The 24,553-nt window shown below is 49.3% G+C and overlaps 1 protein-coding gene across 4 annotated transcripts in view; it reads left to right on the top strand.

The window, feature by feature from the left end:
* The window catches only part of WDR37 (WD repeat domain 37), a 34,800-nt gene extending 10,880 nt beyond the window's left edge, over positions 1–23,920 (top strand). For 3 of the 4 annotated variants that reach the window (XM_043883185.1, XM_043883184.1, XM_043883186.1), the window contains 12 exons: positions 2,512–2,608; positions 3,586–3,681; positions 3,953–4,017; positions 7,946–8,081; positions 9,192–9,263; positions 10,804–10,848; positions 12,251–12,327; positions 13,937–14,177; positions 15,262–15,403; positions 19,696–19,830; positions 20,285–20,399; positions 21,590–23,920. In XM_043883185.1, the coding sequence (XP_043739120.1) occupies positions 2,512–2,608; positions 3,586–3,681; positions 3,953–4,017; positions 7,946–8,081; positions 9,192–9,263; positions 10,804–10,848; positions 12,251–12,327; positions 13,937–14,177; positions 15,262–15,403; positions 19,696–19,830; positions 20,285–20,399; positions 21,590–21,721 (1,353 nt within the window). In that variant the 3' untranslated portion in view covers positions 21,722–23,920. The remainder of the gene's footprint in view (positions 1–2,511; positions 2,609–3,585; positions 3,682–3,952; positions 4,018–7,945; positions 8,082–9,191; positions 9,264–10,803; positions 10,849–12,250; positions 12,328–13,936; positions 14,178–15,261; positions 15,404–19,695; positions 19,831–20,284; positions 20,400–21,589) is intronic. The other variant, XM_043883187.1, reaches the window with a different exon arrangement.
* Positions 23,921–24,553: the final 633 nt, after the last annotated feature.

Raw genomic sequence — 24,553 nt, 5'->3', positions numbered from 1 at the left:
AATGATCTTTGTTCTCTGAGGAGTTCTTGGAATCTGATCTTTCAGCAACTTTTCTTGTCTTTATCCTATGTCTGCTGTGTGAGTATATCTGCTGCTTATTACATTATATGTCTTTCCGATCATTCGATGCCCCCTTTATTCAGTGATCTAATATTTTATTGACAAAAGATAAGTTTGCTTCTACTTTTTCTAGTTCTTCTATAATGAGTAAAATGTTAGGTTTTTAAAAGAACATTGTTGTTAAGTCTAAATAAAAGCATATGTTACAGTAAAATAAATTGTAGATGTATCTGCTATATGTTTATATAGGCATAAGTATATATGCGTGTGTGCGTGCTCAGTCATGTCCGACTCTGCAACCCCATGGACTGTAACCCACCATGCTTCTCTGTCCATGGGATTTCCCAGGGAAGAATACTGGAATGGGTTTCCATTTCCTCCTCCAGGGAATCTTTCTGACCCAGGGATCAAACCCGTGTCTCTTGAGTTTCCTGCTTTGGCAGGTGCAATCTTTACCATGGTAGTAAAAGTATAAATACTGGGAATTCCCTGGTGGTCCAGTGGTTAGGACTCAAAGTTTACACCACAGGGGGCATGGGTTCAATCCCTGGTCATGGAACCAAGATGATCTGCCCTCCCCCCCCATATATATATAAAATCATTCCTTTGCAGTTAGAACTGATTCATCCACCACAGTGTTACAGGGAAATGTGGTGTAAATCTGAGAAATTGGCTCATTTGCTGTTGACCTAAGAAGCTGGGACGTGGAGGGTGTGCCGGCAGGATGGAGCTGTGTGTGCTCAGAAACTGGTGCTGTTGCTGGCGGGTGGGAAACGTTCACTTAGGGTCCTCTTATGTACTGACTGGGTGAATAATGAATTGGTTACATTTTAACTTAATTTGGAAATAAAACTGTAGATTGAAGGGGCCTCCAGATGGCTTTGCCTGTTCTTGAGAGCTTGGGTGGTGGATGGCCACAGCGAAGTGCTACAGATGGGAGATTAAATGGCAGACACTTTTTTCTCTCTGTCCTGGAGGTGGGCGGCTGGAGGTCAGGTGTGGGCAGGCTGGTCCTCCTGAGGCTTCCTTTCTGGATATGGACCCAGGATATGGACCCAATTTTCTGTGTCCTCACACGGTCCTTCTCGCTGGTGTCTGTGTCCTCGTCTCTTCTGACAAGGAATGCTTGAACCAGAGCTGTGCAGTGAAACTTCTGTGGTGGAAGGTTCTGGATCTGTGCTACCTGTATGGGCACCCAGAGCCGCGTGTGATTGGTGGGACAGAGGAATTTAAAAATCGTGATTAACCTAGTTTTAAGGTTAGTCAGATGTGACCGTCAGCTCCCCCACTGGACAGTGCAGATTGTCTAAGGGACTTTTAAATTGTTAGTCGCCTCAGTTTCCAGTAGTGACCCTTTGTTGCCACTGCTGATGGCATCTTTGGGGATAACTCCGTGTGCGGGGCCCGTGTTCTCAGGGCTTCCGCGCTGTCCCCATTGTGATGTAGAGCCAGCTGCCTCTCAGGTACCCCTTTGTGAGGGTCATTCAGAACCCTGCAGGTGGGTCGGTGCCTGTGGGCGGACGGGCAGCTCCCCGGGCTGGTGGGGGGCGCTTGGCCCGGTCCCGCAGCAGCAAAGGTGGTGATGGTGTTGGATGCGGGCATCTGGCATGGTAGGTGTGGCAGACCTCAGGTGCAGGAGTCTGAATCCTTGGGCATCTGAGTGGAGCCATGGGCGATGCTCTGGACGGGATTACAGGCTCTCAGCTGTCGGGTAGCCTTTATGGGAATTGGATTCTTGAGTCAGAAGCAAGAAGGCAGTGGTGCTAAGTGTGGAGTGGGAAACCCATGTCTCCCCTGGAAGCACTGACCCAGGCCGGGAAGGGGGCCTGCCTCTTCCATGCCAGCTGTGCAAATGCAGACTCTTCTAGAAGCTTCACTGAGTCGTAGCTTCGTAGTGAAGCCCCTGTAGAGGCCTGGGACCTTCCATGCTGGTGTTTTCATGCAGCTGATTCACCTTTTGCTCTTATAGCTGAATTCACTTTTCTTCCTTGGAGCAATCTTTAAGTGCTGAGTAGAGTTACAGGAAGTGTCCAGTTTACTCTGCTTGGACCACAGTGGATGTAAGGACTGTGAGGCACCACTTACTAAGATTAATTTGTGATGCCACATGCTGGAGCATAAGGGCTGTTCATAGCTTCATCTCCCACAAACTTGGAGATTTTGAATATGCTTGTCTCTGTCCTTGTAAAGGGAGTTATGTGTTTGAAGACCTGCTTGGCCTCAAAACCTGTGCCATCCTGGGAGCCATTTACACAATTTGGTTTTAGTTTCAGCTGTAGGAATTTGAAACTTAAAATTTTTTGAGTGTTATGTAGAAGAAATAAAATGTGTAAAGATATAAAATAAGAGCTTGAATGATAATTCCCTTTAGAAAAAGTGTACTAGTGCTCGGTGTCAGAGCTCCTCATTCACTTATTCGTTCACTTTCAGCAGAACCTTCTTTCTCTGCAGGATTCTAAGCTGCCTTCCTCGGTTCGCAGTACTCTTCTGGAACTGTTTGGTCAAATAGAAAGAGAATTTGAAAACCTTTATATTGAAAACTTAGAATGTGAGTATTGCTCTTATTTTAAACACTTCTATAAACTGTCACTTCTCCATATGGATATTTGAGAGTTTCATCTCTGGGTCACATTCACCTTTGTACCCCTTTTCTGTTCTGCTTTGATGAGCTTGGGGGGCTTATGATGGCACTTGTTTACTATCTTCCAGCTCCGCACACTCAGGTCAGGGTCTGGAGGCAGGCGGGTGGGGGCATCTGTCTCCCGCTGGAGTGAGTTGTGACCACAGGTGAGGACAGAGGCCCATCTTGCTGGCGTTCCCGCACCCCACGTCTCCTTCTCTTCCCTATCCACTGCCTTCCTCTTCCTTCTTCACGTCCACTGTGATTCAGTACTTCCTCTTCCTTCTTCACCTTCCACTGTGATTCAGTACTTTTCTCTTCACTTTTTTTCGGTTTTTGGTCGCACCGTGTGACTTGTGTGACTAGTTCACCGACCAGCAAATGAACCCAGGCCATTGGTAATGAAAGCCCAGAGTCCTAACCACTGGACTGCCAGGGAACTCCCCAGTGTTAAATTTTTTCTTTTTTCCCCTTCAACTTTTAATCTTTGAGATGGGTAGCCCTCACTTTATGCTCTGGTGCCAGACAACAGTAACAATAGTCAGGTTTTGTTATTGTACGTTTCCCCTAATGATTTCAGGGGAGACTGTAAGTATTTTATTGAGTTTCAGAAAGGACCAGAACAGTGTTTTTAAGTGCACAGAATAAAGTACAAAGGACGTGAACCCTGTTGAAATCCAGGAGCCCTGTTTGGGGGTCAGCAGCACAGTGTCTTTCTGGTGTGGCATGAGTGGTGGACTTTGTGTTTTGGAATGTCTTTGAGTTTTTTGGAACTCTGGCCATCCTCTTGTTTACTGGGATATCATTCATGTGCTTGTTTAGACAATTCTAACATGCAACATTTTTATGTGCTCAGTTTTGGAATTGGTGAATATACCTGAAAAGCACATTATTTTACTTTTCAGTGCGTAGAGAAATCGAGACTCTTAATGAGCGCTTAGCAGCTGAAGGACAAGCGATTGATGGAGCAGAACTGAGTAAGGGCCAACTCAAGACGAAAGGTGAGGCTGGCTTCCTGCGGGCGACTGCAGGGAGGAAGTCTGACTCCGGTGCAGGGAGGATTCGCTTCCTCTCCATGGTCAGCAGGCTTGAGTAGCATCCCTTGGGTGTGGGTGTGGAAGGACGAGGAGGCTCCAGGAAGCCCATGTTTCTCCTGGTGTGGACACACCCCGAGTTTGCATTGTCCTCCGTGTCCTCGAGCTGTCTCCCTGTCCCAGCCCTGATGTTCTTGCTTGTGTGATTTTCTTGACCGTTGGTTCTGTGTCTCTGCAGCCAGTCACAGCACCAGCCAGCTTTCTCAGAAACTGAAGACCACCTACAAGGCCTCCACCAGCAAGGTATGTGTGGCTCTCGGGCCATCATGAGTGTGTGGGTTTGCACGTAGTGCGATGGGAACAGAGGAACGTAATATTTAAGACAAGTATTGTCGATGTTAAGTGGCTCCGGGGCATAGGCACCTGGATGCTACCTATGCTGCTGACTGTGGCTGACACATCATGTTTTAGAAAGTGTGTTTTTTTTTTGTGGGAAAGTACATTTTTTATTGTTAATGTGACTTGATAAGGAGATTCTGAATTCAGAGAAGTGAATAAATGGGTATAAAGCAATGGAACTTCCATTCTGAGTTGTAGTTACATTTTAGTTCATCTCTTCTTTAATTTGCAAAGTATGATAAAAAAGTGAAGGTCCAAAGCCAGAATAGAAACATTTGTCACATTTTGCTGTTTTATAAATCATCATCTGATCTTTTTAAAGTGGGAAGGATTTAGTTATTTGGGAACTAGTTTATCTCTGGGAGAATACTACCATGAAGTAATATTTTGAGGTGATTTGTGTGCATTTCTGCTTTGAGGTATTTGGAATAAACAAGATAAATTACCTGCCTAACTTAAACGAGTGTTTAGTACTTTTGCTTAATCTTAGGAGGAAGTTGAAATTTGTGGTGAGTCCGCTATGAAGGCATAAATAGTTTTTGTTAGCTTTTTATTTTTCCCTCAAGTGACTTAAGCTTTTCTCCATAGTGAGATGAACTGCAATTTAAGGAGCAGCTTCAGTCTTAGGGTATTTCTGCTTATTTGAAAGTCTTTGGTAATTTTTTTTAAAAATATGAATATTGCTGACATTTTCTTGTGTTTCCTTTGATAACTCTAGGATGTAAGTGGCTTATTAAAATTTTTTTGTTCTGTTATATCTAGCTTACAGTTAGTAGTTTTGAATTTTAAATAAATTAACATTAAAGTACTTTTAAAAAATGTCAAGTGACATTATGTTCTTGTTATGTTGTTTTGAATTATATCATTTATTCCAATTTATGTATACAGTGTATGGTCTTAGAATTCCAAAATTTTCTGATCATTTTTGAAGTAGAGGAAGAAAGGATTATGTAGAGTCACTCTTACTATGAGTAGTAAAACTTAAGATTTGAGCAAAGGTAAGGATGTGTACAATAATTGCTTTAAAAAAATGTATTAGAAATACTGAAAGTCCCAGTCATTTTAGAGACTAAAAATTTATCTGAATTTATAAGGAACATACTAGTAACGATCTTAGTAGCCTGTGCACACACCTTCAAGAGTGAAGGTGAAATGGAGCCCAGGTCTGCTCTGCTGCAGCGAGTGTTCTTGGAGGAGCGGACGGGTTCAGGCTCCTCCCCTCCAGCAGACCCGCCCCTCCTGGGGCCTGCGGACTGGCTCTGAGGCCTGTGGGGGCAGCACCACACGCTAACCAGCAAACTGTTTCCCAGGAACTTGTGAAGTTGTTCACATGGGTTTTTATAAAGATAAGTTTCTTTTGTTGTGAGAAAGCCTCTCTTTGTTGTTGTTCAGTCTTGCTAAGTCGTGTCCAACTCTTCGTGCCCCCATGGACTGTAGCTCGCCAGGCTTTCCTGTCCTTCACTGTCTCCTGGAGTTTGCTCAAACTCATGTCCATTGAGTCGGTGATGCCATCCAACCATCTCATCCTCTGTTGTCCCCTTCTCCTCCTGCCCTCAATCTTTCTCAGCATCAGGGTCTTTTCCAGTGAGTCGGCTCTCTGCATCAGGTGGCTGAAGTATTAGAACTTCATCATCAGTCCTTCCAATGAATACTCAGGGTTGATTTCCTTTAGGATTGACTGGTTTGATCTCTTTGCAGACCAAGAAACTCTAAAGAGTCTTCTCCAGCACCACAGTTCAGAAGCATCAGTTCTTTGGTGCTGAGCCTTTTTCATGGTTCAACTCTCACATCTGTACGTGACTATGAAAAGAACCATAGCTTTCACTATATGAACCTTTGTTGGCAAAGTGATGTCTTTGCTTTTTAATATGCTGTCTAGGTTTGTCATAGCTTTCTTTCCAAGGAGCAAGCATCTTCTAATTTCATGACTGCAGTCACTGTCCAAAGTGATTTTGGAAACCAAGAAAATAAAATTTGCCACTGATTCTCCTTTTGTTTCTCCTTCTGTTTGCCATGAAGTGATGGAACCGGATGCCATGATCTTAGTTTTTTGAATGTTGAGTTTTAAGCCAGCTTTTTAACTCTCCCAAGTCTTTGAGACCCTATAGATTATAGCCTGCCAGGCTCCTCTGTCCATGGGATTCCAGGCAAGAATACGGGAGTGGGTTGCTATTTCCTCTTCCAAGGGATCTTCCAGACCCAGGGACCAAACCTGGATCTCTTGCATCTCCTTCATTGGCATCAGCAGGTGGATTCTTGACCACTAGCGCCACCTGGTGTTGGCGTGCTGCAGTCTGTGGGGTCATACATGACTGAGCAACTGAACGCTGACAGGGAACTACAACAGGCGCCACCTGGGAAGCCCTTTGTTTTTTAGTTTAAATTTTATTTTAGTGCGAAGGATAATTCGGAAGCATCCATCTGCTTTTGCATCACAAGTGTTCCCTGGAGGTAATTCAGTCTGTCTCATGGGCCTCTGTGCAGTTATGCCTGAGTCCATATTTGGAAAGCAGTGATTCAGTGGTCAGAATGTGGCATGCACCTGGAAGCAGCGCCTGAGACCATCTGCTTGATGTCATCAACTGCAATCCCTCTCCTCTAGCTTCACTGGAAACGTGGTTGGCACGAGTCTCGGCCATGACCCGCGTTTCTGCTGGGCAAGTGGGAGCAGTTCATATCTGAGAAGTTGCCCACCACTGGTCATGGGCTTTGCCCCCCCCCCCCCCCCCCCCCCCCCCCGCAAGTGTCTGGATGGCTTGTGGGATGTCAGTTCCCCAACCAGTGATGGAACCCACGCCCTTGGCAGTGAATGCTCAGAGTCCTGACTGTGGGACCACCTGGGAAGTGCTGTCCCTCCTTTTACACTGAAGCCAAGTGAGGAGTGTGTACTGAAGAATGAATCTGTCTGCTGGAAGTCTGTTTTAGCCTTTCACTGTGTCAGGAATCATTTGAAGACTCATCCTGGTGGTGGTGGAATAGTGGATTGTGTTTTAAGTGTTTATATAAAAAATAAACATAGATGCATTTTTAGTGCTTTGCTAAATCAGTGTTTAAAGTAGCTATAGAATACCTCCCACTTTTTTTTTAACTTGGTTTTACCATTTCAGTATTCTGATTAACTTGAAAGGCAGAAAAGCCATCTTTTATCCCAGAACAATTAAAAAACCAAACCCTTTGTGTTTTGTTAGCATCTCCCTCAGGCCCTTCCGTTATGAGAGAAAGGGGTGACTGCGTGCTTTGTGGGTCACACAGGATGCCGCCTCCTGACCGCTGTGCCTGAGTGTTCGTGCCACACTGTGTGCTGCTCGAGGCCAGGGCCCGCTGGCCCTGCCCTGCCCCCTGCCCCGTCCGGTGCAGGACTGGCTGAGACCGTGCTCAGTGACCTCACCTGTTATCTTTTCATCCCTTCCCGCCTTAGATTCTTTTTCTCCTGGTCACGTGTTTGGTGTGAATTAACTAAAAATAAGAAAAGACAGGTCTCCCAGTAGTAAGAGTAATTAGGGTTAAGGGTTTGGGGTATAACTTCCTGACTTTTTATGTCCTTTTTATTTGAGAATTTGGAAATGTTGTGTGATAGTTTGGGTTTGTTTTTGAGGACATGTAAGGTACACAGACAGGCAAGCAGGTGGTGGGGGGTGGTTGTGGGGTTCTTCTGATGCCTTTGTAAGGACTTTGCCCTGCTTTGTGAGATCCAACTGCACCTACACTGTGTTGCTATAATGTTTTAAATTTTCTTTTCAATGATTTATGCATTTTCCAGACACATTGTCTTTTTTTTTTTTTTTTTTTTAACTGAAACATACTTGCTCAGTAAATTCCATCACAATTTCAGATCGTCTCCAGCTTCAAGACCACCACATCCCGGGCAGTGTGCCAGCTCGTGAAGGAGTACATCGGCCACCGGGATGGCATCTGGGACGTCAGTGTGGCAAGGACACAGCCCGTGGTGCTGGGGACGGCGTCTGCGGGTGAGTCTGGAGCCACCCCAGCCTGGAGCAGGGCCTCCCCTAGAGGCAGCGCGGCCAAACGCTTGGCCGTGTGCCTATCGGCATCTGAGTGAGTGGCTGCGTTTGGAACCACTCACTGTCCGGGACACTGTCCAGTGGCACAGGGTGGATTGCCTCTCCATGGCACTACGTAGTTGGTGATTGGCTTTCTTGTCAGCCGTGGTCAGTGTACATTTGCTTTGATAGTGTATTTCACTTTTCCCCACTCGAGAGGTCCCTCCAAGGACGTGCTGTGTGGTCTGACAGCGTATGCTGGCCTGGTGTAGGGGTTCCACTGCAAGGAGTCCTGGGGCGGCGTCAGAGAGCCCGTTCTCTTCCTTGGAGAGAAAGTGTCTTCTGAGAGCTATTAACCTAATAACCCTTCAGAGAAAGTTCCCGAAATTAAAAGTGTGCTCGCTTGTGGAAAAGGAATGCCAACTTGTGAGAAGTTATGTGCTAAATCCAGCCTTTTTGAGTGGAAATAGGAAATGTAAAGTCATTAGAATGATGAAGTTTTCTGTTGTTTAAAACTGTTTATACATGAGCACCCCAGATTATTTTGGAAATTTTAGCTTAAAGGATACAGATTCTTTTTTATTGATATTTCTGAAATCTCACATGGATAATCAGCACTTTTTATCAGGTTTCCTTAATGAGTGTCCTTTTTATCTTTGTTTTGGAGAGGTCCACAGAGCATGGATTATCTCAGATAATTTGGAACTGGACTTGGTTGCTATTTGCATTTGAACATAGCTTGATGTTCTGAAAAGTCTTACTATTTCAACAAGGTGACGAGCCTGTGACCCATGGACCCTGGTGTCTCAGGTCCCAGGCTTGGTGCTGGCAGCATGGCCATGACCCGGGAGTCAGGTCCCCAGGTTCCCCTGCCAGTTCCCCTGCCAGTTCCATGGCCTTGGGCCGGTCACTGGCCCCCTGTCCTCTTGCATCGGTTGGATTATAGAGGAGTGTGAGCAAAATCCCATGAGGTACTAGTGGTGATGAAACTTCTCAGCTTTAGAGTTTTTATCCTCCTCTTTAATTAAAAAGACTAATGTTGGCAGCAGCTCACTTCTCTTTGTTTGGATCTTGCAGATCACACGGCTCTGTTGTGGAGTATCGAGACGGGGCGGAGCCTCGCCAAGTACACGGGCCACGTGGGGTCAGGTGAGCTGTAGATCGCGGGGTGTCCCCTTGTGGGGGCCGGGCCTCGGCCTCTCGCCGTGCATGGTCTGTATGTGCACTGGCTTCGCACTGTCCAGTTGCCAAGGCTCTGTGGTGCAGAGGTGCTGTATGTTGGCCCTGCGGGTGCTGGTGGCTGCTGGGCTCCTCGCTGTGGGCACTGTGGACTGTCCCACTTGCCCCTCTTCCTTCCGGCGCCCCGGCTCTGGGCCTGTGTGTCGTTGCCCCTGGCCAGCTCACCCTTCACCCTGCACACAGACTTGGTGGTTGTGTCCACTACCCACCTCCAGGGTCCGCCATGTCCCCCATGGACTTGGTTGAGCACCTCCTCTCCCCATCCTCCCTGGCACCTCTCCTGTCCCATCAGTGGGGGTGTACCGCTGTCCCATCAGGGCTGTGGGCCAGGTCCTGCTTGGCCCCCCACCCCTGCCTCATCCACTGTCCCCTCCAGCTGTAACCTTCATCTCCCTCAGGACCGTAGCTGGGGGCTGCTGCTCAGGCAGTGGGTGTGACATGCTGAGTACTCAGGCTGAGCGTTAAGAAAGCATTAGCTTATGTGACAAACCCACGGGGGCCTCATGTGCATCCTTCTCACTGCCCATCTCCACTTTTCAAAGTCAGCCACTTGGAACAGTTTTAAATCTTCTGCTCTTTCCTTCCATTTAGAAAAATAGCCTGTCTTATTGTTTCTTACTTTTTTGAGTTTTAGACGAGAGAGGGGCTCCTGTTAAGAAGGGAGATGGGCTCTGTGCTCCTTGTCCTCATCACCGCACAGTGCGGCCCACAGCTCCCCGGGCACGTGCCCCGTCATCGCTGCACATGCGGCCCACAACTCCCAGAGCACGTGCCCCGTCATCACTGCACAGTGCAGCCCACAGCTCCCTGGGCACGTGCCCCGTTATCAATGCACAGTGCGGCCCACAGCTCCCCGGGTACGTGCCCTGTTATCACCGCACAGTGCAGCCCACAGCTCCCCAGACACGTGCCCTGTTACCAATGCACAGTGCGGCCCACAGCTCCCTGGGCACGTGCCTCCTCATCACTGCACAGTGTGGCCCACAGCTCCCTGGACATGTGCCTCACTTGCAGTCCCCAGCTTTGCTGTCCTGAAGGGAGTAGTGGTCTCATTTCTGTGCAGATCATGAACTCTTGGCTTCTCTGGAGGGTGGGTGTGTGGGCAGTGAACAGTGTCCCTCACCATAATCTACCTCTGCTTTTTGTAATTAAGTTTTCTTTTTTCATCCTGGTTTACTTTTAGTTCTCAGTGACTTCTCAGTGTTTAAGAGATCAAGTATTGTTTTCTTGTGCAGCCGATTGTTGAGTGATTCGGTAGTTCATATTTAGTTATTTTGTGTTGTATCTCTGTTCTCTTTATTCATAGCTTAACGGAATGAGAAGATTTAATATTGAACTATTATAATTCTTTAGTTTTTAAATTTAACCTTACAACATATACTGTAGCTGTAATAGATATCAATGATATATTCTTATTGTAAACCAGTTTTTCAACATTTTTACTTTGCAGTAAATTCCATAAAATTCCATCCATCAGAACAGTTGGCGCTTACTGGTATGTTGATTTTTTTTTCTTTATTCAATAGTTATTGCTGATCTGAAAACATCTGTCATTCCTTTTCTTATCAGTAGCATCAGGATTAGCCATGCCATTCACAAAAGTTGGTCATTAGTAGACATTTCACAAGTTGCATGAAAAATGAATAAAGAAAACAACACCAAGGGTTATTTTTAACCAGCAGTGGCTTGTGAGTTAGTTTGGTTCTCCTGGAGGTCTTTTTACAGAGGCTACCCCTGCTGCCTACTCTCTGGCTCTCAGGCTCTCTCAGACCCCGTGGGCACAGAAAGGAGGTCAGCGGTCCTGGTTTGGGCACCTGCAGGGCACATATCTTCACTTCTTCCCGAGTGGTCCTCCCAGAAAGAGCTGTGGTCCCTTGGGTTTGTCTTCACCTCACCTAGTGGTCTCACAAACACTTTGATGGTCACACTGAGGAGTTGGCCCATAAAACTGTGTGACCCTGGGTAACCTGAAGGGTGAATGTGTGTCTAGACCAGTGATCAGCAGGCTTTTCTGTGAAGCACCAGAGTACCTGTTTTCATCTTGAGGCTGGTTTGAACAGGCCTGCACCTGTGGACAGGTGACAGCTAGTGAACGTCTGAGCTGACCTCTGGGGAGCAGTCATCTGGGAGTGAAGCCTTGTTATGGGGGCCGTTTGTTGTGTGATTGGGGAGCTGGAGGGAGACCAGGACAGCTGGGCTGGAGAGAGGGGGATGAGGTCGAGACGTGTCGGGAGGCTGCGGTGGGGACAGAAACCGGCAGAGTGGCGGCCTGGGGAGAGGAGGCACATGGGGCTGGGACTGGATGCCGGCTTGAGAGGCCGGAAGGTCAGGCACTTTGATGCTACAAGGCCCGTGCTGCCATCCGCTGCTTTGGGGGAGCTTTGCAGCCTTTGCAGCTAGGGAAGGTGGAGTCCAGACGGTGCTCCTGTGTGGGGTGGAGGTGGCCCTTTGGCACTTCTGTAGGCCATCTGTGCCTCTCAGCAGCCCTCTGTCTTTCCTGGGTCTGAGCACCCCTCGCGGCCTGGCTACTGACATTGAGGTCTTGGTGCCAGCTGCTCTCTGACCGGGGCGAGGTGCCTCCTGGTTCAGCGGACGGGATTGTGCACTCGAGTTACTGTGGACTTGGGTGTCTGTCATCTTAGATTAGCCAGGTGGGGAATGAAATCCACGCCTTGTGAGTTTTCTGAGCCTTCAGAGCTTTCCACCTTGGGATTGAGGGAATTATTTTTATAGGTAATTATCTTTGGGCACCTTTGCTATTTCTGGGAGCATCTCAGAAGAACCTGTTTAAGTCAGGTTGATCCCTTGTGATCTCTCAAGGAGTGGACTTAGCGGGGCCTCACCCGTGCTCGTCTGCGTGCTGGCTAACGCCCCCCTCCCCTGCCTTCTCTCCTCAGCCTCTGGAGATCAGACTGCCCACGTGTGGAGGTATGCAGTCCAGCTGCCTGCTCCTCAGCCTGTGGCCGACTCTAGTGTAAGCAGCACGTTTACTTACCCTGAAAGCACGACCCGGGGTATGTCGGTGGGTTCTGGACATCTGTGAGTTTTAGGAGAAACTTAATGGTATCTGTTGTGGACTGAATGTGTGTGTCCCCAAATTCATAGGTTAGAACCCTCACCCCGGGGGGCTGTCTATGGAGATGGGCCTCGGAAGAAGTCACTAAGGTCAAGTGAGGTTGCAGGGTGGGGCTCTGACCAGCAGGATTGGTGTCTGGAGGAGAAGAGGTGCCCGAGGGCTCCCTGTGCTGCTCCCTGCGTGCACCGAGCAGAGGCCAAGTGAGGCCACCGTCTGCCTGCCGGGACACCAGCCGGGTGTGAGCCCTCCCCACAGGCCGCCCAGCAGATCAGGGCGTGTGTCTGTTTACATCGCCTGTGTTTGCGTTTACTTTCTTCTCCACAAAAGTTATAACATTTACGTGTATTAGTCCTTTAATTTTATGCTTAGGTTAAGTTGCTAGTGTTTTATATTTTTGATTGTAGACAACTGGTCTGTCTCTCATGTGAGATAAACCCTGTAGGTCAGTGGGGTGTGTGATGTCATTGTTACGTGGGTTAAGTTTTAATGTTGGTGACAAGTTAGGTTGCATGTTGAGAAGAATGGACCACAGGTTTAAACCACAGACTGCCTAGTTCCTACCTGTCCTGTCTGATGTAGTTGTACTGTGTCAGCCCCGTGCACACGGGGGCCCTCCCTGCGCTGCTCCTGCAGGTGGGGGTCCTTGCAGGCCCAGACTGCTGGGTGAGTTCACGTGGTCGAGCAGAGGTTAGATTTCTGTTTATGTTTTGGCTGTAATTGTTAGAGGGTGATAGTAATCTTCCAGTTTTCCTATTTTTGCCTATGAAGATTACTTTTCTCTTTTTAAACCTTTTAAACCTTGTTCTGTTTGGAGATGGGTTAAGTAATTAATAAATTCTAGTAATGAGTAAGAGTGAGCTTTCTTTAGGTAAGCAGTCTTAGCAATTCATTTTTTAAAATTTATTTTTATTTTTTAATTTTTGGCCATGCTGGGTCTTTGTTGCTGTGAGGGTTTTCTCTAGTCGAGGCGAGCGGGGGCTACTCTCTAGTTGTGATGCACAGGCTTCTCATTGCAGTGAGTTCTCTTGTTGCAGAGAATGGACTCTAGGATGCATGGGCTTCCGTTCACAGCTCCTGGGCCCTGGCGCGCAGAACTTGATAGTTGTGTCTCTCGGACTCAGTTGCTCCGAGGCATGTGGGGTCTTCCTGGATCAGGGATTGAACATGTGTCTCCTGCATTGGCAGGCGGATTCTTTACCACTGAGCCACCAGGGGAGCCCCTTAACAATTCGTTTTTAATTGAGTGTGTTATGTATGTATTTTTTATTTTAACAGAGACTTTATTTTAACTCTGCCGTGTTTGTAGATGTGACACACATATCCTTGTGTACATGTGTCCATGTGGTGTGTACTCAAACATGGTGTGTGTGCACGTTTACTTAGTGCCAGGTGCCCGCTGGGTCGGTCATAATGGTGGTTAAGTCCTGGAAGGATAGGCGGTAGCGGTCTGACTGGGTGGCTGGTCTGCAAGGTCAGGATCCCCAGGGACCCACCTCTGCTTCCCCAGCAGCAGCTCTGTGGCGAGGACGAAGTGGAGTGCTCCGACAAGGACGAGCCTGATGCAGACGCCGACCCGTCCAGCGAGTGTCCCACCATCCGGGCGCCACTGACATCTCTGAAGAGCCACCAGGGCGTGGTCATAGCTGCTGACTGGCTGGTTGGTGGGAAGCAGGCAGTGACAGCCTCCTGGGACAGAACGGCCAACCTGTACGATGTGGAGACATCAGAGCTCGTCCATTCCCTGACAGGTGCGTCATGTGGGAGGGACTTCTCGTCTGGATTGAGTGTTGGCACAGCTGTGATTTTCAGAGATCCTCCTGAGAAATGGAGCCATTAGTGGTTAAATTTATCTTATCTTTGGGGGGTGTAATTGCACCTAGAGACATGCAATGTGTAGATACTTGAATGTGGTTGGTGTGTTAGCTTTTTTTTTTGCTTTAATTTCCACACACTTAGTATCTTAAAATAACACGAATTTATAACAAATCTCCCTGGCCAGGAGTTTTGGGCACGTGCTCGCTGACGCTCTGATTCTCAGGGTGTCATGGGCAGGATGTGAGTGCTTGCAGGGTTGTGCCCTCACCTGAGACCTGCGGTCCTCTTGCTGCCATTGCAAGGATCCCTTTCCTGTGGCCGTTTTTCTGCCGGTTTTCGGCTGGGGGCAGCTTTCAGTACCTGGAGGCGGCTGCAGCCCTCCTGCCCCGGCCCTGCCAGAGGCTTCTCACTGCGTGCTGTTGGCTTTCCTCAAGGCCAGCAGGAGCGGGTCTCTCTCGGGACCCTTAAAAAGGCGCACCTGACTACGGCAGGCCACCCAGGAAGTCTGTCTTTTTCTTTTTTTTTGACTAACTGAAAGCCATGCGAGTTGGAGGCCTTAGTCATATCTGCAAAACCCATTTTGCGTTATAATGTACTGAGATCACCAGAACACCGTCCCACGCATCTGCAGGTTGTGCCCACATGCAGGGCAGGAGTCCTGCAGGGCGTGTACAGCCCCCTGCCTGCCACTAGCCTTCATACCTGCTTGTCAGCGCGTTTTGTCATTGAGTGACAGGGATGTGTCCCACTGTGCGCTCCACCCGTGGGTTATTAGAGGTTCTTCTCACATGAGAAACTCAAAGCTGTACTTTCTCATACACTCAGCCTTTAGAGACCCTCCTGACCTTTCAACCGTTGGGCTCAGGAGTGTCCCTCCCACACTGCTCGTTCAGCTCTTTCGAATGCACGAGGGGAAGGGACATGGGCCTCCCTTGACCCCACACACCGTCCCCACGACTGCTTTTCCCAGGAGCCGAGTGGGGGCCTCACTGTGACTGCGTCCTCCATCTCCCACAGGGCATGACCAGGAGCTGACGCACTGCTGCACTCACCCGACCCAGCGGCTGGTGGTGACCTCCTCCCGCGACACGACATTCCGTCTGTGGGACTTCCGCGACCCTTCCATCCACTCTGTGAACGTGTTCCAGGGACACACGGAGTGAGTCTTGGTCGTGTAAATGTTTTTTTAACTCTGATCTGGGCTGGGAGGTAAGTGGGTTTTCTAGGGTGGTTTTCTTGATCCTCTTCATCCAGTGGTTTTCTGAGCATTGAAACAAACACTCATATGTGCTGTTCTCAGAGTGTGGCTCTTTTTCCCTGTGTCACCCTGGAAAGTCCCTGAGGAGTGTTCTCAGTGGATGGTTGCTTACACAGGCAGTGTTTCTTACCGTGTGACTGCATGTTTCATGTTATATTATGATGTGGAACACACTTTGGGAAAGCTTATTTTAGGGCATATTTTCATTTATAGGGACTCAGCACAAGTTCTCTAGTGAAGTGTGTTGGACTCTTAACATTTTCTATGATGTGAGTACTTTTAACTCGAAATACAGGTAATTCGAGTGTTCTGTGTGCTGGTTGTTCCTAAGACAAGGTGTAGCGGTGTAGGCGTCATCACCGACTCAGTTCTGTAGCCCAGCTTCTCTGGGACCTGGGGGAGAGATTGTTTTCTCCTTTTCATTTCTGGTACTGTTACCCCAACTTTCACATGGCTCCTGTGCCTTTTTCAGAGAGTAGGGTTTGAGATGTAACACTTCTCTGTAAGATAAACGAATGTCTGTAGGTGACGAGTCCCCCTGAGATCTGGCTGTATTATTTTTGCTGGATGGAGAGAGAGCTCCTGGTGGAGTGTCTGTTTAGGGTTTTCATTGTACATTTGTGAAAAAGACAAATGAGCCCCCCACCCCCTTTTTGATATGCTACCTTTATTTTCACTCTATATTATGAAATTTCTTCATTATAATAGGAATCTTAACAGGATTTATGTAGTGAAGCTTGGGGTCTGTATTATTAGACAAGCTTTTGGTGGCCCAAGGTGTACCAATTTGACTGAAAAGCAATTTTAGAAACCTTATGTAACCAGCTGTTTTCCTGATAAGTGGGGTTTGTAGTGTGTCCTGTTCTTGGAAATGACAGAGATGTTTAGTTGGGAAAATTTGAAATGTCACAGGAGTTTCAACTATTGGCAGTTCATTTCTCATGTATTTCTGTCATCAGCTATAGCTGAAACCCAGAACTTTTTGTCTGATGGGCTCAGTCCTTGTGCGTTCATGTGCTTTCCACCACCACGTGAGGACGGCCTGGTGGGGACAATGCTCTGGCCCCTCTGTGACGTGCAGTGGGGCTGGACTCTGGCCATGTGGGTTGGATCCAGGGCCGTTCCTGTGAACGGCTCTCACTGTTATGAAACTTACTCTGGGGCTGGAACCCCTGCTGCACTTGAGAGAAGCCCCCCCCAGAACCACTGCCTCCTGTGGAGTGCGGCAGAGTTGTCACCCTGTTTTTAGTTTCATTTTGTTCTGTTTCCATTGCTATAAAAAGGGGCCAGCAGTGGAGGCAGTCACTGGTCATTAAGCTTCCCCCGTGGGTGGCCGATGACTCCAGGCTGTGCCCAGCTGATGGTGTCTACACGTGCCATAAACTTTGGCATTGAAGAAATTGGAAATTAGCTCAGCACGGAATATTTCATTCTTAGAAATATCTGAGAATGCAGAGTTTTTTCTTTCTTTTTGCCTAAATTCGTTTCATATAATTGTTTACTTTATTCCTAGAGTGTGAACTCAGGTGCTTTCTTGTCTAAAGAAAACAAGACACGACATCTCACAGAAAAATTTCTTTCTGTCTTCACTTCTTCTGGACCTGATAAGGTGTTGGCAGGATGCCTCGAGTGCCCTGGAGCAGGGAGCAGGGTGGGGCTGTGGCGGTGCCCGCAGGAGGTCACACCCGCGCCTCTGCACGTGTCATGTTCCATGCAGTCCGTGTCACTCCGGATGGGTGCTGGACGCAGCTCTGAGGCCTGTGTGCACATGGCCGTGTCAGGGCCCTCGGCTGGATAGTGTCAGTACCTTCTGTTGTGTATTTTCTCGTAGGACGCAGGGCCTGGCACGCGGTGGTCGAGGGAGCGGTTCTGGGGTTCAGCCTCGTGAAGTGAGCAGGGAATGTCTGCACTGAGCCTGGGGGCAGCTGGAGAGGGGCATCAAGTGAGGTCTGGTCCTGCTTGCTGGAGTGTCCCCTGCCCTCCTCCAGGGGAAGCTGGATTTGAAATCCCAGAAAGAATCGGTGTGGTGCAAACCTGACTTTTTCTTTGAATACTTGTTATCTCAGGGTCTGCTCTTCGGGGAGCTGGCCTTCCAGGACTCCTCAGAAGTTTGTGTCGTTGGGAGATGAGTTTCCGTTTCTCACTCAGGCATCTGAGATTGTGAACTGCGGGAGCCGAGCATTTTCTAACTTGGGGGGGCCCGTGCTCATGGGGGCAGTGCTCTGAGGGCCCAGGGTGTTCCCGAGGATGGGTTCCTCCTTGGGGACCTTAGCTTCTAGAGCACAGTTTGGAGGCCAGTGGTTGGAAGGTGGGGGCCGCCTGACCCCTGTGAGCAGCATCGGTCAGGTCCTTGTGGGTTTGTGCACAGCGGCTGTCAGGCAGGAGGGTGGCGTGGGCCATGTGTCGCGTTACACCTGGATCTGCACTCCATGAGCCCCTTACTCTGCCTGCAAAGTGGAAGAGTCGCAAAGGGTCTGCCTGGGTCCCCGTTGCCGGAATGTGTGCTCCCCGCCTGCTCACTCTGCCCCGCCAGAAGCCCCGTCCCCCTCAGAGTGAGAAGGCGCCTGCTGCCGGTGCCAGAGGAGTTGCTGCCTCCTGTCTCTGGGCTTCATTTTCCACATGGTGCACTTTCTTCCTTGGCCGGGAAGTTTCAGCAGATTGTTATGCAGAGCAGCCGCTTCCCTGTGTGATGGGGGGACAGCTGTGGGTCCTAATGAGGAGCCCAGCTTCCCATCTCCGCTGATTGAGGCCCACAGAGGGAGCGGAACGAACGTTCTAGGCGTGCCGGGATGGCGGAGCCGCTCTTGTCAGCTGGAGGCACACGCTCGGCTGCTCTCGGCGACAAGATAAATGAGGCGGCGGGCGCTGGTGGGGCCAGGCCTTCCACCGCCCCAAGGGACTGTGTGGGTGAGGCCTTGGGAGGACAGTCCTTGGAAGGACTGCAGCCAGCCTCTCGCTTTGATGCCCCATAATACCTGTCAGGGTCCTGATGCACTGAAACCCAGCGTCTTTCAGTATTTCATTAATAGGTTTCGACAAGCTTTATGGGGATTTCCCCCACTAATTTAGCGGAGTATTAACTGAGGTTTAACTGGGTCAGACCTCCTGAGGCCTCACATCCACTGGGAGGTCTCCGGCAGTGGAGGTGTCTGCCTTAGGGCCCTGTCAGTGGCTGGGCGCTCAGGTGGCCCTGTGACCTGAGGGGCAGCAGCACCTGGTTCCCACTCAGGCACCCACTGTGTCCTTGTCGTCAGATGAGGAGTTTGGATGAGTCATTGGGTTGCTCTTGGGGTTACCCTTGTCTCCGTCTTTCTCCCTGTGGTGCACTCAGCCTTCGACCTTAGCACTGTGCCCTCCAGGTCCATCCCAGTCTGTATGAACCACATCCTCTTTACCCAGTTCTCTCAATGGACTTTTTGGTTGCTTCTGTGTTGTGGCTGTTGTAAACAGTGCTGCCATGCACTTTGGTATGTGTGTATCTTTTTTTTTTTTTTTTTTTTACAGTTAAATACCCAGGCGTGAAATTGCTGAGTCACATGATAGTTCTGTCTTTGAGGAATTTCCACAATGTTTTTCACAGTGGCTGCACCAGTTTACATTTGCATCAACATTGTAGGAGGGTTCCCTTTCTCCCCACCCTCTCCAACACTGATCGCTTGTCTCTTTGATGATGGCCGTTCTGACAGGTGTGGAGTACCAGCTCACTGGGGTCTGGTGTGCATTTCCCTGGTGATTAGTGATGTTGGGCACGTTTTCATGGGCCTGTTGGCCATCTATAAACCTCCCTTGGAGAAGTCTGTTCAGATCATTTTTTAAATGGTTTTTTGTTGTTGGAATGAATTTTTTTCCAGTGCTCTGATTGAATTGTCTGAAAGTCTCAGTTGGGGTGGATGTATAATTGTCTGCTTTAGAGATTTGGGTGGGTCCTGTCTATCTGGCCCATCTTGTCTGGGAGCCTCTCCTTGTTCCGCTGCCGGGACGAGGTGAGGCTGCCTTGGAGAGGTCAGCGGGGACCCTGTGTGCTGGCAGGGGTTAGTGGGAGGACCAGTGAGTGGAGTCGACGACTCATGGTGTTCACATCCCTGCCTCCCCGCCCACCCGACAGGCCCCGGGGTGGCAGGATTGGGTGTCTGCTGTGCAGTGTGGACAGGGACTTCATGACGAGGTTCTGACCCCCTTCCTTCTCTTGGCAGCACTGTGACCTCTGCTGTGTTCACCGTGGGAGATAACGTGGTCTCTGGCAGTGATGATCGCACCGTGAAGGTCTGGGACCTGAAGAACATGAGGTCCCCCATTGCCACCATCCGCACAGACTCTGCCATCAACAGGTGATGGGTGCTCCTCCATGGACCATTAGGGTGGCCTTAAGGGGGCTTGTGGCATGTGTTGGGTTCCTGTAAACTTGTGTTCACTTGGTAGGGCCTTGGGAAAAATGCTTTAGACTCCCAGGAAAATATCTTTTATTGATCCTCTAATGCACATTCTGTATTCTATAAATACTGAAACCTGGGTATAAAATCAAGTTGGTGTATTGAGCTTTTTAAGAATTAAGAATGAGTCCTTTTTGGCCAGAGGTTACTGTGTAGCACATGTAAATTACAGGTGAGTAACTCAGCCCGTTTTCTGATGCCTTAGGCTGGTAATACCTTGGTTTGCTAATGTGTTTTGGCTTGAAGAGTGGAATGCATGAAACCCCCACTGCATTATCGCCTGTAATCTGAAAAACTTGTGTTGTCACTGTTGGTTACGTAATTTACTTTTCTCTTCTCCTACACATTGTAGGATCAATGTGTGTGTTGGCCAAAAAATCATCGCCCTCCCCCACGACAACCGCCAGGTGAGGCTGTTCGACATGTCGGGTGTGCGGCTGGCCAGGCTCCCGCGCAGCAGTCGGCAGGTGTGTGCTGGGGCCGCCTGTGCGGGGGGCTGAGGGCGGGGCCCGCTCTCTGATGGTGGGGAGCTCCCAGCCAGCCTGGCTGTGTTCAGTGCTCCAGGAGCCCCTCCTGGAAGAAAGAAGTTAATTCTCACAGTGGGTTTTAATTATCAAAGTACATTCAAAACAACCACCTTACATGCAGTCGGTAGAAGAATGTTCACAATTTTACGCCCTCTTCTTACTGGGTCTCCATCAGGAGTACTCGGTCACTTGAGGGTTAGGACTAGGGAGCGCTGGGGCCCAGTGAGCAGAGGGGTGTGAGTGGGCGCGTGGGCCTGGTGGGGGTGCTCTGGACCCCCCACTCCCCAGCTTCCTAGCCCCTCCTGCCTGCTGTGAGGTTGCTGACACCAGTGTCCTGCAGTGGCCCTGGCGTTTTTGGTCTCTCGTCCGGAGCCCTGACTTCAGTGCCTATCTCAGGTGACCTGCTGCAGTTTTCTCAGTGGTCATGGAGGGCAGGCCTCGCTCCTGCTGTGAGCATCCCTCCACTGGCAGCCCTGGGCCTCTGGCCTGGGAAGGCCTCCCCAGTGTGTGGACAGCAACCCCCGTGGGGATGTCTTGCAGAGGGAATTTTGGTGCTGTTCTATTGAGAGTCTGTTTTACTTACTGGATTTCTGTCAGCTTTTCTGAATCCTGCCCTGTACCTGTTGTATATTACAGTAACAGGTCAGTGTGTCCCACTTTAAACTCCCCAGATAGCCTGCAGGGTTTGTTGCAGCATTCTGAAGGTGGTGGGAATCTGCTTGAAAGGCCACTTACTTTATCTTGTTTTATTTGGCACCAAAGGTATATTTCTAGCTCCTTTATTCCTTGAAGCAGTTATTTGTTCAAATGGTACTTGGGGTCTTTGAGTGAATTATATTTGTTTCTTTCCACATCATCCATCCTCATTTATTCATTAAAACATCCCAGGGGGACCATTTCTGCATTCTTCCTGTTGACTGCCATCTGACTCCTGTTCTTGGAGAAAGGGTCCTGAGGCACTGGTTGGGCTGCACTGAACTCAGCCGTGTTCCCACCCCTCGTTTCGCAGCAGCTCCCCCAGCAGCACAGGAGGTCTCCTGACTGGTCCAGTTCAGGGCCCCCTTTCTGACGGGTCGTGGGGGTGTGGTCCTGCTTGGGCCCTGCTCTGACAGCGCTGTGCCTGGTTGCAGGGCCACCGGCGGATGGTGTGTGGCTCAGCCTGGAGCGAGGACCACCCTGTGTGCAACCTGTTCACCTGTGGTTTTGACCGGCAGGCCATCGGCTGGAACATCAACATCCCGGCGCTGCTACAGGAGAAGTGAGGGTGCCGTTCCGAGGCTCCCGCCGGCCGGGACCGTGCCTGCCGGCTCGCTGGGCGCTGGGACGCCACGGCTGTGGGCGGTGGACCTGAGCAGGGCGCTCTCTCCTCACTGTACCCAGCTTGCATGAAGTGTCCAGAGGTGTGCCCTGTTGTTTCTTTCTGTTTTGTGTGTGTGGGCATTGCGGCCGTGAGGTGGAGCCCCTTCCATGGCCGCTGGTGTAGTGAGTCCCTGGAGTGTCAGGTGACAGGAGGGTGGGGCATCTGGAGCGATGGTGCATGTGTGCCTGTCCAGTGGGAGTGGGCAAAGATCTCACGTCTGTGTGGGGTTCTAGCGTGTGCTGACTCAGCTTCACCTCTGTGTTCTGTTACAGTTGTGAAATCTGCTTGGATTTTAGAAGTTAAAAAAAGCATAGAATGTTGAATTTGCAACATTTGGACATTTTCTTTTGAAAAGAAAAAATTTCTGCTCTTTTTATGGAAAACCATTTCAATCTCTTGAGGTATCTCATGCTGGCAAACTCTGAAATAGAATGGTTCTAATCACTGATTCCAGATATTAAGTAAAATTTAAAGCACTTTAGTTTATAGCTGTGGTTATAAACAGTTTTTAGAAGTTTCAGATGACTTATCCATTGAATGTGACTTGACCTTTCTAGAAGGCCCTGCTACCTGAAGACAAACCTTATTTATTTTCTACACCTTGGGTTTGCATGTTTCCAAGTAGGTTCACTTCCTGGTGGCATCTGAGAGCCAGCAATGCAAATAAATGAGTTCTACCTCAGACATGAAGTATTTGGGAAACTTGGGGTGTCTCTGTTACTGGCTCAGGCACTTGTGATTTAGAGCTGAAATGAGCTCATCCAGAAGGCAGGAGAGGTGGGTGCAGCAATGGCCCTGCCCAGGAAGGGCTGCCAGGAGCCCCTTCTGCCTGGAGCCTGTCGCTCCTGCCTTCTCAGGACTTTCTGTCCAGTGTTCACGAGTCGTGTTTCTTGTTGAGTTATAGTTTGATAGCAAGACCTCTCAGTGCCCCCTAGCCTCCCCCTGCCCCGTCTGTAACCCTTGGAGGCTGTCCTGGGACAGGCACCGAGAGGGACGCTGGAGACCATCGTGTTGGCCTCGTCCTGTAACTGCTTCCGTTCTGCGGTGTCAGGTGGGGCGGCCTGAATGCTGGTCCTTGGCCCGCGGGTCCTTCTGTCAGGCCCCACAGTAGCCGACCTCAGGCCTCTCGGCCCTGGATGGTCAGGACTGAGTCTGGGGGACCCCTGGCCGGGTGGGAGGGAGATCAGAGGAGCGAGGGTGAGGTGGCAGGAAGTTCAGGGCAGCTTTACAGCAGCGACGGCTCAGGAGCTGATGTTGGAGTCCGACATTCCCTGACTGCGGTGTGAGGATGGCTCCCACCCCGGGTCTCACGCGGAGCTGCCCCCTGCCTCCACACACACTGGCCTCTCCTGCTTTAGTCTCACAGCTGAATGTCTTACTAGAGTCACTGCTAGGAACATTGAAAAATGTCTGCAGGTCATTGTGCCAGACCTACCCAGATCTCTGCCCATTGAAACAATGGGAAGCAAGTAACTCAGTGTGTGTGCCAGCCGTGTGGATGAGGCTCCACACGCAGCCCCATCTCCCTCCCCGGGCCTTGGCCCTTCTCAGGAGCGGGATCCGCTACAGTGGTCATGGGGTGTCTTCAGGTGTCATGAAGGAGCTGGGGGTGCTGTATGTGCACACCCTTTTGTGCACATGAGTGTGTGCGGGGATGTGTGTGCATGCGGCTGCAGTGAAATCATGTGACCCACTGCCTTGATTTCATCTGAAGTAGTGTTTGGAAGTGGGAGTGGTTTTGTCCATGTGCCGATGAGTCCAGAATTTCCTGTCATAGCAGGAGGAAATGTGTGTTTACTGGAAACCATGTGTCAAGAGAATTTCTTGAGAGGTGTGTTGTTGGACAAATGACACCCTTTTTCTCAGCCACTGCACATCAGTTTCTGCAGAGTGAAAATTCTGTACCTATTCTGGAACTGAAGAATCCTATGTAAATCATCTGTTGCTTAAATCTGTGAAAAATGAGGTTTCTTTTTGGGGAAAGTGTGCATTTATAAGTGTTGTGTAGAAGCAGGTGTTTTTACTGTGTTGATGTAATTGTTCATAAGTGTTCAGTGTCTTCATTGCAGTATGAGATTCATTAAAAACCCACGTTCTGTAACTATCGTTGCGAAAGTGTTGTTATTAGGAGTTTTTAAAAATTATTTGACTTTTTTTTCATGTTTTTACTTTGGTAAAGCATTTTAATGGCTGCTGAACATCACAATCATGTAGAAAGTGAACAAGTTATAGTATTGCCCATTTGAAAAACTTTACTTTTAGACTTCAAAGCTCAGTTGTGTTTTATTTTCTGTTATACTATAATTAAATGATCCACATTACACTTCTCCATTCCTGCATCGCCACCCCAAAATTTCTGAAGGGAGTTAATAACTTGACAAAATGCAGTCCTTTGTCAGAGTCCCTCAGTTTCATAAACACTTGTCCTGTCCTTACTATAGTTAAGCTTGTTTGAAAGTTGAGAACAATTGCAGTTACAGAAAGCGACCTGTTACAGAAAGTGATCTGTTACAGAGAGAGGGTCTATTTTCTATGTTGAATGCATGCTGGGATTGGCCGTGGCCCTGTGTGGCCCTGCTCACTGTCCTGTTCTCAGCCACGTAGATGGAGCTGCATCTGCCATGGGAGCCATGGCAGGTGGCTCCTGGGAACCCGGCAGGTGGCAGGGCCCTGCCTGGCGTGTCCCCCAGCCCCACCCCAGACCAGGAGGACTTGCCACCCAAGTCCCGTGGGC

This window comes from Cervus elaphus, chromosome 23 (assembly GCF_910594005.1).
Source record: "Cervus elaphus chromosome 23, mCerEla1.1, whole genome shotgun sequence".
NCBI classification, from domain to species: domain Eukaryota; kingdom Metazoa; phylum Chordata; class Mammalia; order Artiodactyla; family Cervidae; genus Cervus; species Cervus elaphus.
This window is presented reverse-complemented; position numbering and strand designations above follow the sequence as displayed.